This window comes from Gymnoscopelus microlampas (assembly GCF_963454915.1).
Source record: "Gymnoscopelus microlampas genome assembly, chromosome: 6".
Lineage (NCBI taxonomy): Eukaryota > Metazoa > Chordata > Actinopteri > Myctophiformes > Myctophidae > Gymnoscopelus > Gymnoscopelus microlampas.
The window spans coordinates 37,131,123-37,149,927 of NC_139943.1; the positions used below are offsets into that span (position 1 = coordinate 37,131,123).

The 18,805-nt window shown below is 40.6% G+C and overlaps 1 protein-coding gene across 3 annotated transcripts; it reads right to left on the minus strand.

The window, feature by feature from the left end:
- Positions 1-844: 844 nt before the first annotated feature.
- Positions 845-18,257, minus strand: nudt4a (nudix (nucleoside diphosphate linked moiety X)-type motif 4a). 3 transcript variants are annotated; one of them, XM_084060390.1, is made up of 6 exons: positions 18,085-18,257; positions 17,714-17,958; positions 10,997-11,107; positions 4,771-4,815; positions 3,981-4,068; positions 845-1,567 (listed from the first exon to the last, which is right to left on the minus strand). In XM_084060390.1, the coding sequence occupies exons 2-6, from the start codon at positions 17,810-17,812 to the stop codon at positions 1,341-1,343; spliced, it is 570 nt and encodes a 189-aa protein (XP_083916516.1). In that variant the 5' UTR covers positions 17,813-17,958; positions 18,085-18,257; the 3' UTR covers positions 845-1,340. The 3 variants fall into 3 exon arrangements, with proteins under 3 accessions (XP_083916516.1, XP_083916517.1, XP_083916518.1); XM_084060391.1 differs by having other exon boundaries at positions 18,089-18,105; XM_084060392.1 differs by having other exon boundaries at positions 845-1,563; positions 17,714-18,257.
- Positions 18,258-18,805: the final 548 nt, after the last annotated feature.

Sequence of the window (18,805 nt, forward strand, 5' to 3'; positions counted from 1 at the left end):
TGTATGACAAAATCTGTAGGAGTAGCAAAGAAAATGCTACTAAATGCCGAATTCGAATTGTACAACCTACAGTTCAAGTGTTAGAGGCCAAAATGTAAAGTGGGCTGGTATAGCGCCACCATGAGGCCATTTAGAAAAATCGGGGGTAGGTACCCTGTAGTACCCTGACTACACACACAAACTCACAGGGGTGAAAACAATCTCGGTCCTCGCCGGCCTTCGGCCTGGCGGAGATAGAATTACACAAAAGTAATCAAATGTTAAATTATTGGTTAATACTGTCCATATGATTGTGCTTTGTAAAACTGTCTTTCTTTGGTGGTTGTTACATTTCTAAGTTTAGATTAAAATGGGGAAGACAATTGGGGGCTTGTCATCACTTTGAAAACCACCTAAAAGATTGCAATCGACTAGTCTGTATACTCTGTAACAGTAAGCAAGCAGCAATCAGATTGGCAACATATAAGCAAATAACACATTTTGTGCAGTAACTAGTTACGTGTGTGTGTGTGTGTGTGTGTGTGTGTGTGTGTGTGTGTGTGTGTGTGTGTGTGTGTGTGAACTAGCTAAGCTTGAGCGTCTGTGCGTGTGCGCATGTGGCCCTTCTATCATTACAGTCCATCCATTTGTCACATCGCCATTGAATTACCCCAGTCCAGCTCTATCTCAGTCAGGGGGAGCATGTCACAAGACTCGGAATTACAGTAATGTGAGATTAGCATTACAGTTGCAGTCCTATTTCGTGGATTTGACTCCAACAAGAAGATTAGGTAAAGTTACTGCTTGCACGAAAACATTTGTCAGCAAACTGTGAGTTGCAGCCAAATATTCTTAGACATGTTACTACAGTAGCTGTCTTTATTACAGTGAAAAGTGTTATACACAGACATTATTTGGCAGTGAGTCATCACGCTGGCACGGCTTCCTTTCAGAGCCAACACTTCCCTCTGCTGGCCTCAAGGAAACCACCCAAATACTGTGTGTGCGCCATCAAGTATCCAAGTATTGTTCAGAATGCAAGACCTTTACAGTGCATAAGCAGGGCACTGGAAAATCCCTGTTAGAGCAGTAGGCTTTGAAGTTGCATATCTATTAGCTGGTGATGGTTGTTTAAAAATATTCATATAAAATATTAAATATACTTTTAACATATTTTGGCAATCTTTGAGCCCACTTAAAGAGAGTTTCAAATCAACGTTAGAAAGTCCGTAACTGTACATTTTAAGCATGTAAATGCATGTGTTAGTACTGTAATTCATGCAAAAGTCTTTTGTCAGTAGATATATCCATTCGGGGGTCCTCTTTTAGGAGCCAAATGATGGCAAACGCTGACAACTGTCCTATCTGTTGAGTAGATCATCTGAGCCCTGTGTGGAGCAAACGTAGCGAGGACCATTGTTGTCCATCACAGGAGACATCACTGTGTTGCCATTAGTGGGGCTACACATGGGACTGCAGGTGGGGTTACCGGTAGCTGTAAGTCTGCGTAGGTACTCTGCATGGACAGGCTTGTGACTCTGCAGAACTCTGATGGCCTCGTCAATCTTGAACCACTTCCGTTTCCTTCCTGTCAAGAAGAGTGAAAGAAAGAAGAGGGGGAGGTATAATAATAATATTAAACTGCTAGACACGGCTGTCGAGGCGATCAAACATTATTTACATGTGTGAATAATACAGATGTCTTTTTGGTAGTATTGCGTATTTTTGTAACCACTTTCAACCTGGTGTCCCTATTTTGTCATTATAGATGAAAATCTTCCAAAATGTTCAAAAATAGCGGAAATAGACTATCTACAGAACAAGATAAAGTGTTGCACCGTAACACATTGTGAGCGTGTAGATATTTTGACAAAGATATTTAGTGTAGAGAGGAAAAAAATCAGGGTACCCACCTAGGATAGACCCCAGAGGGACTCCGGTCAACTACTGTAAGTATAACTGGTTTAAGTAGTTAATTGAAGCAATTCATAAAAGCACTAAGATGACTACACTTTTACAAGAAGGAAGGAGGAAGATCGAAATGTCAATTTATTTGAAAAATATCAAACAAGTCATACAACATGCTCAGGAATTATGCAGAGCATTTACTTCATTGTGGAAGCACACAAGTTTGACGTACTTCAGCTAGTGTTTATGAAGCCATCATGTCACTCAACTTGCCCATAAAGCATCTTCCATAAACATCATCTGTCCTGTAAACTGTCAGCTGGAGTTATTTATACACTGCTGTAAAACCACTGTCCCCTCCCTTTCAATAGCACGCCGTATATTATAAAAAAAGAATCTACCGTGACCTCTGACATTAAGGGGGCATAAGGGGCCTCTGTGAAAGGAGAGACACCCTGTGCACTGACACCTTGAGGTCTTCTACTGCAGTGGTTCTCAAAGTGGGGTGCAGGGATCCCCAGGGGTTCTTGAGGGAATTCCACAGGGTCCCCAGCAAAATGAGGAACATTTTATTTTTCGGCTATTCGAAGATGGGTATCCATGGCCAAATACATATAACTTTGGGGGTCCTTGACATGAAAATGTTTGAGTACCACTGCTCTACTGTTGGCTTTGAGGAAAATGTGTAAATTACACAAGACCACTGGAGTCCTTCTGACGTAGTCATGGCCCTGGCATAGGGCAAGAGAGGACAAGCATGGAGGGGGCCGTGGTGAGTGACGATTACTGGGAAAGCAACTGGGCACAGCAAACACGCCTGCCCCTCGTGAACAGGCACAACTATATTTATATTTGAAGGAATACTACTTTCTTTCCAGACCAGCTACAAATAGTTCAAGTTTTAAATTACCGTGTACCTTGTCAAATGTTATATTTGAAATACCAACCAATAAAACAAATGATGCTAATTCTATTTGGATACAGTCCAGCAAATGGCTTTACAGAAATTGCCTTACATTTTCAATGTTCAAGTGATGACATATAAACAAAAACAGATAATCCTGGTACAGGATATAATATATCGTCTCCTGTTATTATTGAACTAGAATTGAAAAGGCAAATGAAGTAGCAACTCACTTCGTCTTCAGGTGAATTGTACTCAACGTTTTAACCAACACGTTAATTCAACTGAGACAAACAGAACTAATGCTGTATTAACCATTAGCCTATTTTACATCCAGTAAAATGCTGAGATATTTAACCAATTTGAACCTGGCTTCCCTCTTTTGGGTATGTCATAGGTAAATATTGTTGGTAAAACATTTTTGGTGCGATAGATCGGCACAGCATGTGATAGACCACCTATATTTGCCACTAGACTCAGTCATACGACTAAGTATGAAATAGGGCTCAAGTGGTCAACAGGTGGTCTGAGTGTGCAAACAAGTTACTACATTTTTTCAGTCAATATTTTAGGGCCATGGGTCAGGTGACTAGGGAACTCTTATGACAGCCACACGTGTGCCTGTGGCCCACTTTTCAAAGTGTTGAGTGAAGACACCCCCCACACACAAACACACTGCACGGTTTTCCTCTCTTGGGTTTTATGTTACTAATTATCACATTCCTTCAATCAACACAATCATAATTGTCCAAAGTTTGGTTTACAATTACTTTGATTGAGGAGCCTCCCAGCCAGTTAGTGCACAGCTCCAAGTGAGTGCGAGGACCCGGTTCGAACCCAACCCTGTCTTATCTGACATGTATCTCTCCTATCTCTGCCCTATCTGAAATAAAGTATTACCGTACCAAACATTAACCAAAGCATAAACATTGCAAGTGAAAAGAAAATATATGGGGAGGAGACCTCAATTAACTTAAAGAAGTTCCTGATACAACCTTAACTGTGTGATGGCGAGACATGAGTTTTTACTGTACAACAACTGATTCATTCATAATGTCTGCAAGCAACGGAGTTAAATAAATCTGTGTTTTGTATAAAATGCGTCACAAATGGATACATTTACATGAACTTAAATAAGTGAAATGCAAAACTGATAAGATAAAAAAGGAGCTTTAATGCAGAAGCATACCAATGTTGACAGAATCCTCCCAGGCCTCCAGTGTCTCTGTCACAGTGAGGACGTAGACATATGTCCTGTGCTTTCTGTCCTTGTTGTGCTACAAAGATTGACATAATGACATAATTAGTTTCCATCGTTGCAATAAGCTGCGTTTATATGTTGTATGTCACCTTCTTAAAATAATGGCCTAAATCATTTTCTGAAGAAAATTATATTTTTGCCTAAATCAGCTCTCCTCTGGTAAAATCACCTATATCCTTATTGAAAAGATCATGCTGCTCCCGCCCCAGTAGTATAATGGCCTATGTCAAGAGTGTGACCTAGGCCATTTTATGTTGTCTAAGTCGAAGACAATGTGACTTGGGCCATTTTTTTTGGCTTAAGTCACATTGTCTTGTGACCTAGGCCAAAACAATTACTCCACAAATAATTTGGTTTAAGTTTTGCCAAAGTCAAAACACAAATTGGCCCAAGTCATTTAATCCTCTTATATTACATAACTGACAGACAGTGTTCTTTTTATGTCAATAGTCATATATTGTTATAAACATTTTGGGTGAAATGATTAAGAAATATCATATAGTTTGTTTTGGTTCAGTTTTTTCAGTTTTCTGAAAAACTTAAAAAGAAAATGATATAGGCCATTATTTTAAGAAGGTGAGGATGTGTGGCTTTAACGGGGGGGGGGGGGGGGGGGGGGGGGACAATAACAGAGATTTTCTGGAATTACAGAAATGTTGAAATAAGATTTGAAATACTGCGATATGACGTTTTAATCCATGCTGAATGATAGGTTTACCTCAAAAACCCCCAGTAGTCTGCCAAGTTTTCCCTTCACACCAGCCTGTGTAGAGCGACAGATGGAAATTAAGAAAATGAGTCATAAACTGGTTACTGACACTAAACATTCAAGCATGATAGGACCCTGTGACCCTGCTGAGATCCCTGTACTGCACCTGTACTGAATGTCACTACTCTCAAATACATTTGCATTCTCAACTGGGTATATTATTGTCCTCAACCAAGCTTCATGCAGACCTTGGTACCATGCAAACATTTCCAGGTGAAACTGTGATGACCAAACAGAAACTATGTAGGGTTGACTGAACCATACACCAGAACCATTGGTGGACATCAAAGGTACAGTCTACAGTGATTACTGTATGTTTTGTGCTTAGCTGAAGATTATCTATATTCTTTTGGGGTGCTGGTGGGTGGTGGTGATGTTTTTTGTAGGCCCACCCGGAAGTTAACTCCGCCATTGGTCCCCACTGGACATTTCCAATGGAATTTCTGCATTGCATTGTGTTTTTCCTTTTTGATAAATTAAGAAAAGAAGGCTATGTAGCAAACAATGGCTTATGATATTCACACATTCTGCTCAACAAGATTATCTCCACAAATCAACTCACTTTCTATGACAATCAATGTAGGGAAGTAAAAATAAAACAACACCACTTAACCCTATATGGTTGACCGGAGTCCCTCAGGGCTCTATACTAGTGTATTTTCTGTTTCTGCTGCAACGCATTGTGATCTTGTCGATCTGCTATTTTCTGCAAAGGTTTTTCCACAATACGATGCTGGGGTTTAAGTAGTTAACTCATAATTCACAGCTGAGATATTGATGGGTGCAATTAGTGTCATGGAACAAAATGTGACACCCTCCAAGAGCTTGCTTAGGATAGACACAGACCTTATTTTCTGCATATATTGAATACTCTTTTGTAAAAAAAATCTGGCAAGGGAACCACTACAAACTCACTTCCAGGTTTTAGGACTACAAACTGTAGCACTCTTATGCCAATGTAATTATGGAGTTCATACAGAATGTCCCAAGTAAAAGTCAGGCGACTCATTTATTGAAAACTTCTCCCTGCTAACTGGGAGACTGGTAACACCTGGCAGCATTCCAGGAACCAATGGCTTGGTTTAGTTCTTTTGAACCATGAGGGTATGCCATAATTCTTCTGGCATAGCTGCTCCCCCAAGAGTCCCCCAGAACCTGTTTAGACGGGCGTGGATCATATGACAAACAGAGACACAGACACAGTACACACCAAGGGATGTTTCTTTTTTTTTTAACAGGGATATTTTAAACTATTCTCATAGTTTTTGAAATATTTAACTTTAAACACCCCAAAAAGTCAATGGGAAAGTCAATGTTATATCAACTGAAAACCCCTAGAGAGAAAAGGACAGAGGAGAAATGCCCTGTGTTTTCGTAAAGTCACTGTGGCCACATTTTTTACACTACAGATATTTATTTTACATCACCAAGTAAGCACAGGTCTGCTCTCCGATTTAATCCAAAGATCTAAGCTGTGTGATGTATATACATTTTTAGTTAAGACCATTAATATAAACCCATGCACCTACACACTCTAGCAATCATTGCAGCTGGTGTGACAAGTACTATGCAAGTGCTTACCATGCACAGTTTAATTTTGAGGTCCTTTTACTTTCCATTTTTGTTACTTCTTCTCCACTACAATGACAGCATTTGACAGCTTTAGTTACTTGTTACTTTGCAGATTTTATTATTAATACAAAACCTACAGTAACCACATACAGCCGATCTACAATGTGACGCGTTATGAGCTTGTGGCTACTTTCTGAAAATTTGAGTACTTTTACTTTGGTACTCAAAGTATATTTTGATGCTAAAACGTTTATACACTGTGTTAAGAAGATTCCCCAAACTCTAAGTTTAGTATTGTTTATGTTTTTCCTCTAAAATGGACCCTTTGTTCCCACTTCAATGTGTGCTGAGTGCACAGCAGTTAATTGGCCAATTAGTTGCACCTGCTGTTGATTTGATGATTTGCAATCCCATGCACCTTTAAAAGCAAGTGTTTGGTCAGTGTGTCAGGTCTGGTACAGAGAGCAGCGTGTTCAGTGTGTGCGTCCATTCTAAGTGAGTTTGTTTTTGAGTTTGGATATGTTTTGATGGGTAACCGTCTTCCATGCCGACATCTCGCCACTCCGACTAGTGGCTTCCGCGTGCGGTTAGGGTTAGGTATAGGGTTCGTTAACGTCGGAAAGGTGACATGTCGGAAAGCCGCCATGTAACCGTTTTGATGTGCAGTATAATGAAATTATGTTTATGTTACTTTGTTTACATGTGGGTAACTTTTCTCCTTCTGTATTTTGTCTGATATACAGAAAACCACACACAACTAAACTGCAAATGCTTTAACCCCCTGCACAGTGTGAAAAATAAAAAGCACAAAAGAAAGAAGTGCGTCCTAATTTGCGCACCACAGTGATCACACCTAACAACCAACACCTCCACTATTGAACATTTTTTACACACTGTAAGCTACAACCCCCCCCCCCCCCCCCGGAACAATATTTTCTAGTTACTTTAGGGATTGCATTGAAAAGGCAGCAAATGGTAGAATAAATATATAGTCATGTTACCAGTTAATTGATGTGTTGAACTTGTCAGCAGGGATATTTTGGCACATTTTGATTATTATCCTTGATACGTTAGTATATCCGTACTCATTGGACGTGTCTCTCTCTGAGGTGGAATAGGATGAGGGTAACTGGAAACCCTTTCCAAATGTCACCGCTGTATGTCAAAATTGTCAACAGATTTCTCTCTAAAGGGGGTGCCCCCTGGCCTAGCGGTCCAGGCGCATACCACATATAGACTCTAATGCAGCCTGCCAGTGTATCACGGGTTCGAATCCCAATCCCGATGACCTTTGCTGCGTGTCACTCCCCGTCTTTTCCTGTCTTATCTCCACTGTGTACTATCAATAAAGGCAGAAAATCCCCAAAAATATCTTTCTCTCTAAAGCAGAACGACACACTCAAATACGGTCGCTGAATAAGCACCAGAATCACCTTCATCTGACCACACTCACTTAACTAGGGATTCTCAAGACTGAATTCTTTTTTTACATTTCTCATTTTTTTACATTTCTTTTGAAAATGTTCGCCTATAATGACACAAAATAGTTTAATTGAGTGGAAATCTACCCATCATTTCCCAAAAGTGTCTTTCCTCTAATGAGTGGAGCTGCAAGTGATACAAAACTATTGTAACTAGTAAGTTGCGCTCAGTAGAGGGAACATCTCATGTCCTAATAATAATAATGATAATAATCAAACAATAATAATATCTGAAGCTAACATTTCTACCTACATCCGTGACAGAGTAGCGCAGCATGTGATTACCAGTTATAAAACGTATTTCCTCTCACTCATATACATTCAATGTCTACCTCTCTCCATCACTCTGTCTGTTTGGGGCATGAGGTGACAATGTTTTGGGGTTGCGTGCGAGTATGAAGGCAGGGGGCAATATGGGGAAAGGGATATAATAAAGGATTCTGATGACATTATCACAGGGCAACCAGAGTAGACAGACTACTGTATATGGAGACAAATCTTTGGACACTGAACACATTGAACAGTAGTGAGACATGGTGTCATCACTGAGCATGGGCGCCGGAATAGGCCATTTAAGCCAGGTATTACGGTAATAGAACGTTGCCAATAACATCTAAAGCCTATCGCTATTGTTTGCGTGTTCAACATTTTAATCCAATCAACTGTCAAGTCAACTGATGTCCTTCAGTACTTTCGTTCTACTATGGAAAAGCGCCTCAACCACCTGCTTTTCATGCACATCCAAAACCAGTGGACTGACAGTTGGACCTGAACAAGGTGTTGAAAAGCCTTTGCTTGGGAGTGACAGGGGAACATGGGAAATAGACCATGCATGGGCTGATTGATCGATAGTTGTTTGTTTGTTGTTATTACCTTGGATTTCTCCGTTAATAGACGATGAGACCTAAGGAGTAGTTCACCCACAAAAAAATATTATTTTCTATCAATTACACACCCCATGAAGCCTTGAATTCATGATTTTTTTAGTTTGTCACATTCCTAAGTCAATAATTTGGCGAAGTCTGTGAGTGGGAGACTCAAAGAGTTTCCTACTAAGTCCGATTACCCGGTCATCAAATTACTGGTTTAGGAATGCGAAGAAAAACAAAAACTCTCCATGAATTCACTGTCTTAGCACACAATCTAAAAACAAACACTCTATAGCAATGATTGCCATCAGAATAATGATTTAATTCTGAACTTTCTCATCAATCCGCAAACTGGGATTAGTTAATTCTGTTTGTATCATCAGTCAATCAGAGCGAAGTCTCAGGTTCTCACTGCCCACAGTCACTCTCAAGTCCTTAATGGGAGGAAGTTAAGATCCATGCATGTCTGTGACTGGCTAGTTCCGGTCCATAGCCAGGAGGGACGATTTCCTCTCCTGCTATCTTATCATGTTGCTACGGTACCTCCTTCATTCCCATCACTCTCTTTCTGTCAATGCAGATATGAATACCTCCTATCCTCATAAGGCCTTGATAATGTATATGATGCTCATAAGGCCTTGATAATGTATATAATGCTCATAAGGCCTTGATAATGTATATAATGCTCATAAGGCCTGATAATGTGTATAATGCTCCAAGTTGATCATATCATGATTAGGTCCAGCATGTTCGGAAGTGACCTGTCAACTAATGAAATGCAGTACTGCAACTCCTGCTTTTGACATGCAGGTTAAAATGTTTAGTGGACTGCTTAAAATCAGTTTGCCTACTACTACGACACGAAAACACAAGAAACACTGTTAGACATAATAAATACACATTCAATCCTCAGTGTTAATTTCACACTTGAGACTGTACATCAAGAATCAAGAGGGTTTTATTTGTCACTCACTCATACAGGTACAAGCAGTGAAATGTTAGTGTAGCATGTCTGCAAGACAACAATAGCAATATAATATACCCAAGACAATACTAGATTTTACTTAAACAAAGAACAAGACAAATTAGATAAGATTAAAAGATATTAATAAGGTTAAAACGTAAAGGCAAGACCCACACTACAAACCTTCTGTAAAAACAATTTGCAGCAGGGGGGAATGTGCAATAGGAATGTTTAGGGGGGTATAATTTAGTATCATACTGTATATATATAATTTGCAATAGATAATATGCATTTACATCATCAGCATTAGCAGCAAAAAACAACAACACCTTAGTGGAAATGGGGGGGGGGGGGGGGGTGTACAATGGGGAAATGTTAAGAATTAGGGGGGTAATTTAGTATCAGATTAAAATAATGTGCAGTTAAGGCATGTACATCTATTCATTCAGCATTTGGTGTTTGGTTAGTATTTGGTGTTTCGTTGTGTAGTAATGCAGTGAGTGCACATCACGACTGACTTGAATTCCCTCGGGAAGTAAAAGGGACAGCGTAGGTACTCCATATCAGCCTAAAACAAGTGCACAAGAACGATAGATTTCCCGTAGACTACACCAGTTATTTCTGTCATAAAGCACACACCACTCCCCTTTGATATGTTGGTTTCGTCGCCAGCCTGTCAATATGAAAACATAGCGAACCGATTACGCTTGGGTGGTTTCCAGGTCCACCTCGGTAGAAGTTAATCTCATGTCTCAGAGAAGATTACAATCTCTCAATCCGGGAGCGGGTTCGTATTTCATCACCCTCAACTTAGTAGCAATGGTCCATTTTGATCTTGATCGATTGGACACTGATTGGGTCGGGAGTGGGGCTCAATTTGGTTTTGACGTAAGCCATTGTCACTTGTCCATTCTTGTATTTCTGATCTCCTTCCTATTGTGGCTCTAAAGCGGTGCCATTGATGTAGCTGTATCGTTGCCTTCTCCCTTTGTCCGCTAAGTATCTCCACTGACCACAAAGATGTGAAATAGGTGAGTCCGACATAATTCTATATTGACTGTGTTCTACGGTAATATATAATCATTAATCGATGCTGAAAGGCTTAACAAAAAAAAGTATAAATAACCAAATAAAAGGCAGACTAACCGCTAAGACAAGCGATGTGGCAATGTGCAATTTCCCATAAGAGAATTGTTAGTGTATGATCGTGGCAATGTATGTTTTCATTTTGTGTGTGTGTGTGTTTTTTTTTTGTGATTCTCTCATAATTCTCCTGTGGACAAGCTCACCTCCTCATACACCTCTCTGACAGCAGCACTACAGGGCTCCTCCTCTGGCTCCATTCCTCCCCCTGGCACAATCCACTGGTCAGGGTGTCGACTGCTGCTTACCAGTAGCACCTGCCAGACAGACAGGACAAAGATCTGTTGCCAGCAGGAGTGTCTCACCACCACCCCCCCCCCCAACCATCCCTCCCTCCTGTGGTTAGGGGTGCCAGAAGCATGCCCGAGTTCAGAATCCTGGAATGGCTGAGTACAGTATGTCACTATTCATCCAGCATGCTAGATAGTAGATACTAAAGGTCTGCACACATCAGCTAAACAGAACATGATCAGTGTAAGTACTCAGATCTCTTACTTAAGTAAAAAAGTAAAAATACCATAGTATAGAAATACTGTTACAAGTAAAAGTCCTGCATTAAAAACTTGTACCAAAAGTACTCATGCAGAATGGCCTTTTCAAAATAATACATTCATTTATTGAATTATAATTATGAATGCATTATTGTGTAGTTAAGCATTACAGCTGACCAGCTCAGTAGCCTTGTGGTTAGAGTGTCCGGGGTCGGGGGCAGGGTTGCCAGATCTGCTTATTATAATTTCCCCTCAAGATTTTATTTGAAAATAGCCGATCTACAAGCTCACAACGCGTCGCATCGCGACGCGTTGTGAGCTTGTAGATCTGCTATTTTCAAATAGCTGATGTATATGTTAAAGTGCTCATGTGGCACATAGTCGCTTCTTTTGGGCTGGTTTTCCTAGACCTGGTTGCTTGTTTCTCTTACAGAATCTGGCAACACTGGTCGGGGGTTCAATCCCTGGCAGAGTCATACCAATGGCTATAAAAAATGTTACTCAATGCCTCCCTGTTTGGCACTCAGCATCAAGGGTAAGACATACTGTACATCAGTGACTGTCACTGTACCCCAACCCCTGGTTCTTTGAAAACCCAAAAGATATTGAGATACATCAGCCAGGTGGCGCAGTGGTAAAGTGCCTGCCCACCACCATGGAGGTTGTGGGTTCGATTCCACTGTGGTGTATCCGGCTTTGTTGAGCGTCTATAGACTCTATACGTACACACTTGGCCCGTGTTACGTTGGGCGGGAGAAGTAGTCCCCCCGGTATGGGCTCCTCACTGGCAGGTGCGTCAGTAGGATACAACAGCAGGAAACACACAAGTGTGTGGGGAGGAATCAATTGGCATAACGACTACATTGGGGAGAAAATGGGGTAAAAAGCATTACAAATAAAAAAAAGACACACCAGCCAAAACCTGATGGATTAAAGCAGCAGCCAGAGCCTATGTTTAACTGACCTGAAACAAGAAGTTCGGGCTTTCAGTGCAGTATGCCGCTATGGAGTTGGAGTCACTTGACCTTAAAGGCTGTTGGGTGTCACATTGACCCACATTAAGGCCACGTGTGATTACCTACTGTAAAACATTTAAAAATACTTTTTGCTGAACACCGCATCGTGATTGGTTGAATACCCTTCCCGTCTGGAGACCAGATGACAGCTTCCTGTTCTCAACTTTTACCCGGACAGAATGACTGACTCTCTGTAGAATTTCAAAGATTGTGGCAGCGATAGTCTGGCTTGAGAGACTAGACCGAACCCTAATAAGTCTTTTGACATCAAGAGTTGATTAAAGAGCCAGACTTTATTATATTCTACATTACAGGCTCAGGGAGTAACATAACCCACAGTCACCCTTGCACAGTTTTCAATTAGCATAATGTCCCTGCAGGAAAGAACAGTGAAGCCTGACAGATCTATGAATCCGTAATCCGATCTGTAATGACAATGTCTCCTTGACCACCGGCAAAGATAGTCAACTCTCTGTTGCAGCAAAATTATTGTGTGGTGACTGAATTTTCTTTGACACTTCATGCCTCTCCTGATAAATCATTCGCAAACCAGGTCAGGAGGAGGATTCATAAGCCAGCTACATTCTAATAGTTATATTGGTTTACAGACTGCACTGCAATCCATACCATTAAGTAATGAAATCAACTTCACTCTCAGAATTAGCTGGGGTTATCAAGTCTGAAAATAGGCCTTGAAAAGAACTAGCAAACTATTAAATTACAACTAAGAGGATCACAAAAAAAAAGTTCCTCTTAAGTGTTTACTGCTTTGGATAACTGAAATACATTCTTAACATGCATGAGGGTGAGAGTGTGACACACCTTTGAGCACTGGCACACATTTGGCATCTAAAGCCTGAGTTATAGTTGTGTGTGGGAGTCGTGAACCAAAAATAACCGAATTACAAGCTAACAAGATTCTTCGGCTATTTGCAGCGTGCAACACCCGCATGCAACTAAGTATAAATCAGCCTTAACCCACTACTACTCAGTTGACCCAGGCAGGTTACTACTGTATACTGTACAAGCATGAGCACAAGGGAATGGAGGGGGGTCACCTATACTTTTTTTTTACCTACCTACTCAAAATGTACCCTCCAGCAGCTCAGAAGACTGGTGAACAACAGGCAATGGACGTTAATAACTCAGTCAATATTTGTGTAAGAATAACAGACCAAATAAAATCCTATCACATGATGTTTAATCTGTGCTACATGTTCAGAAGCGTGATTCTGTAATATCCATGCATACTGGCAATGAAAACCTTCAGTTCATCAGTGCTTGGTTACCTAAAGTTAATAAACAGCCATGTTAAATTAGGCAGATCTACACAGAACCCATTCACAGCTAAACAAAGGACTATGACAGATTCATTGTCTAATGTCTATGGCCTGATTATGAATCATTGACCTCATCATTAACAAACATTAAAGCAGAGAAGTTCAGGAAAATGTAGCCAACTGATTTGAAATGTATACCTGTAAAAGTTTGCATAGGTCAGGTCACCGTGCAGCCAGCCATGTCGCACCTTCCCATTTTTCATCTTGAATAAACCAACCAAGAATGTGGAAAAGCTTAACATACAAACCTAACACGGAATAACAATTCTCAAACTGGAGTTTAGTCTAGCATAGGTGAAGGCCACCGCATGTGAACATGGTGTATGTGCCCATGGCAATGAGTGCAAGGGGTTAGTAAATATAAGCATTTGGGTAGGAGTGGGGATAATTTTAGCCTCTGTCCCACAGAATGGGTCTGTGTAGAGCTCCGAGGTAAACACTGGCTCTCTTACTGCGACAATTGCACACACATATGCATTCATGCATGGACACACAAATAATGTGTAACACATACACTCTCACGGAGCGACATGCGCACAGCCACATACACTCACAGCCAAGCAGGCTTTACAAAAAGCACTGGTTCAGCAGTTGCCATTCTGAATGAAACCAAAACAGCTTAGTAGAGCAGGCCAAAGCATGATTTATACTTCATTGTAGGACGGACTCCACAATGCATTGTGAACTTGTAGATAATCTATTTTGGGCATGCAACACCGTCTTACAACAATGTATAAATCAGGCTTTAATGTCCCCAGTAGGTACTGACACTGAGGCTTTCTCAGGAAGAGCTGTGTGTGTGTGTGTGTGTGTGTGTGTGTGTGTGTGTGTGTGTGTGTGTGTGTGTGTGTGTGTGTGTGTGTGTGTGTGTGTGTGTGTGTGTGTGTGTGTGTGTGTGTGTGTGTGTGTGTGTGTGTGTGTGTGTGTGTGCGCGCGCGCGCGGCTGACTAAATATTCCTCTATGGCCTTTACCATGTGTAACAGTGGCCCCCATTTAGAATGATACCACCATATCACACTCACAGGAAAAACAATCCCCAATACTTACTGGGGATGTCGGAGTCCCAGTACTAGTACTGATACTGAAAATTGGGACATACAGTAACCTAGAATCTAGAATTGGGTATTATTATGCTAAAATGTGATACAAACCATGTTTAACATTACTGAAATTAAATCAAAGCAATTTAAATGTCATCCTTTTATATACAAGGAACTGGAAGGTCTTAATATTATAAATGAGGTGATGATTTGAAAATAAAACAAACCGATAAAGAAAGCTGCTCTTTCTCCAGAAGAAAAAAACTAGCCACTATTGAGAAGCAATGTCCTATTTTCACATCGCCTAGTCCTCTCACAGTGCTGTTATTGTGTTGTTGTAAGCTTACGAGAGCTTCAGCCACATAAAATGTGTCATCCTGCCAACTGGCAAACGCCCCCCCCCCCTCTCATAGTGTTGTAAAGGGAAAAGGGACAGAATTAGATGGCTCTGTACTGTTGTTTCTGAGTGGAAATAACAGTAACTTCCTCGTCCTGTCTAGCACGTATCTGCAGACCTGTTCCTGTCCACCTGGCCACCACAGCAGTCTACCAAGTTAACTGGCATGTTGGAGAAGTAATTGTACACTGGGCACGTGGTGGACTGATAGCAGCCTATTGCAGCAGGTGTGAAACATGGACTCTAGGGGTGTGCCGATACACTCATTTCACGAAACGATACGATACGATATTTGGCTCACAACTTCGATACGATTTCGATACGATACGATACGCACTTTTTTTATTATGAAAATATATGGAGGAGAAAAAAAGAAAATGCAAACAAATAATTCTGTTTTTGCATTATTCAGACATGCAAACTTGTAGCTTTTCAGCTACAATAGCCGTTTTGAATCCAAATAGTATGACACCTGACCCGAAAAAAAAACATGTTGTCACTCTTTTCACTTCGGGGCCGTTTGCATGCCTGATTATTATGATTGTAAAAAAAAAAAAAAAAAAAAAAATTTTTTTTTTTTTTTTTCAAAAACGATATATTTTTTTTTCCAAAACGATACATATCGTCGCGAAAACGTATCGCGATATATCGCGGGACGATATATCGGCACACCCCTAATGGACTCCTAAGCCACCACGACTCTTGAATGAAACACAAGAGTAAAAGTGGTACACCATGCCCAAGAGGCTTAATATCCATAATTACACATTCTGTAATGAGAGAGGTTTCCGGGTATGTGAGCACTCAATTACAGATAGTTCTATTGAGACTAGGATTTATTTTAGAGGCTACTAATGAAGAGGTTACAGAATTAACAGTGAAGACAAAGTGAGAGTGGTGGCAAGGAACGAGGGTTGGAAGAGCGGGATGGGAATCTGTCAGGGGATAGCTAGTGCCTGCACCTTGTTTCTATAAATTGCAGCTGATAGGTCACTTGGTGTGTGTGTGTGTGTGTGTGTGTGTGTGTGTGTGTGTGTGTGTGTGTGTGTGTGTGTGTGTGTGTGTGTGTGTGTGTGTGTGGCACATGGCCCCCTCCTATGGCATGTGATACTGGGATGAGCTAATTGTTTACATTCTGCTTGAGCTTCACTGGCATCATGCCAGTCATTTTGTTTTAAGTTTGCCACACCAATACCAATGGCATTTTATGTATCCCATTATGCTAATACAAAACACATAATATTTGTCTAATTTCACTACAACACCCATAGTTGTTGTGATGTGGACTTTTAAATGATCAAGAGCATTAATGTTGCAAAGCTACAGGCCAGGGCACTCGTTTTCTTGGGATGCTGTTAGATGTGTAGAATGTCTGTGATATTACATACATTAAATGTATTCCAAATTAAATGTATGTAATACCACAGGCATTCTAGGGCTAATAATGCCTATGCAGGACTACCTTGAGCAGAGATCCATCATGATCATGCAACATTTCATAATAATGTCCACTTGCAGGCTTAAAACTTGTCATACAGGGATCACTAAAGACAGCCAAGCTCTTCAAAATGTATTTTATGTTTAAAACATGGTCATTTGTATGCCTAATTTTCAGTGAGTTGGGTCTTCTCATTCATTCACTGACAGTCGGATAATAACATGCTGAAGGTCCTGTCTTATGAACTGGGTCTAGGCTACTTTTTACTCGGTCTAGCCTATCTTGACTCTTGAGCACAAATAGAGGGATTACTAGAAACAAACAACAAAAATCCTGAAAAGAGAGTTATTATGGTCTTGTGCTCGGTTACTGTGCCAACACAATGGTTCGTGTTGTTTAATAGGTCAAACAATTGGCCCTTGGAACTTTATTTTCGCTAAGATGGCACAGAGTTTTAGCCCTGAAACATGACATACCATGACAGTCTACTTAATTGAGTATTTCCAATTTTCAATACTTTTTAGTTCTACTCCACTACATCTCAGAGGCAAATATTATACTTTTACTCCACTACAATTATTTGAAAACTTTAGTTACTAGTTACATTGTAAATGATTCCACTTCAGTGAGGTTGTGAGATTTAGGATCTCATCTTAAACAAGCTCAGTGCTTAATGAGTCTTCCAGTTTAGTAGACCTTGTATTGTGAATTTGTACTTCCATGTACTGTTGTTCTCATGTCTTACTAAATGAAGTACATCAATCAATCAATCAGTCATGGTTATTTGAACAATAGCAATCAACAAGCATGTGAGCTTGTAGATCTGGTATTTTCAAATGATTTGTACACATTTGGAAACATGTGAAATGGGATATTGTGCATAATGAGTATTTTTACTTTCAGTACTTAAGTATATTTTGACGCCAATACTTTTGCACTTTTACTAGTACATTTTGAATTTCGGGCTTTTAGAGTATTTCTACATTGCAGTATTGATACTTTTACTTAAGTAAAACATGTGAGAACTTTTTTCCACCATTGCATTGTTGTATTATTTCTAATTAGCAATACATACATACCAGGGTTAATTCGATTTGAAAGCAGTTTCTACATCGCCCCTATAATACAGATACAACCTACCTCGTCCTCTTTTTCATTCTTGAAGCATAAACACGCCGCTCGTCTCTTGAAGCCTTCCCCGTCATAAGTCCGTGTCTGGTTGGGCTTAAACTTCATCATGTATTCCAAATCTTCGAGGACAAGGGCGGGATGCGTCAAAGATCTGTGTACTTTATCCAAATCAGGAGGATCCTACCCGAACCGATCGACTGCCTTTGCCTGCTGCCTGCCCAAGTAGTAGGACAGCACTGGATCTGGATGGATCCCTACAATAAATACCCACAAGCACTTCTTCAGACAATCCCGGGATTTACATGTGCGCTCTTTATTCATTCCTGGTCGTAAACAACACTAGCCTTGTGTATGATCGCAAATCACATTCTAGTACCTACCTACCATGCCCATGCTTAGTGCCGCTGTCAACATTTGAGCAGTCCAGTCCCACTGTCAGTGTCACATTAGTGGTCAATGAGCAAAGCAGCAACATGCAACCAGCTGACCTAAGAGCTGTCTGCAGCACCGCCACTGGCACTGCAGCTCAGTTCCACGATGCCAGTAGGCTAGTGTTCAGGCGAGGCGTTTCCCAAGCGAAGCATGAATGAATTGGTACCTCGTTTAATACAGTAGTCAGTAGGCTACACACACCAGTGTGGTTCCCAAACATTTTAGCTCAAGAGCCAAAAGAAAAATCAGATGTTTGCCAGGGAACCAAAACTAGTGAAAATAGCAGATCTACAGAGTCACAACACATGTGAGCTTGTAGATTGGCTATTTTCACTACTTCTTAAAGGTATTCCCCCCTCTAATTAAAGGATATTTTTGTTATTTTTTTATGGAATTCTTTTGAAAAAGAAAAATAACTTTTTTTTGAAAATTGTTTGAAATGATAATAATTAAAAACAAAATATAGGAAACAAAAAATAAAGGGGTATTTACCCGGGACCCATACAAATGTATTCGCGGCCCACATATTGGTCCCGACCCACTGTTTGGGAAATAATGGCCTACGCATACAACTCAACACAGGCTACTACAGTTTTAGCTCCAATCGGAACCGCTCCCTCCGCTGTATATCTCCGAGATGAGGTTCCTCGTTTGACGGTGCCGTTTTAG

Bases quoted from the DNA above. Each gene is read 5' to 3' on its own strand.
- nudt4a (XM_084060390.1), bottom strand. From the start codon at position 17,812: ATGATGAAGTTTAAGCCCAACCAGACACGGACTTATGACGGGGAAGGC. The intron at 11,108-17,713 runs GTAGGTTGTATC...TCTGTCTGGCAG, and splicing joins AGAATGAAAAAGAGGACGAG to GTGCTACTGGTAAGCAGCAG. The intron at 1,568-3,980 runs GTATGCTTCTGC...TCTTCTTGACAG, and splicing joins GGAGGATTCTGTCAACATTG to GAAGGAAACGGAAGTGGTTC.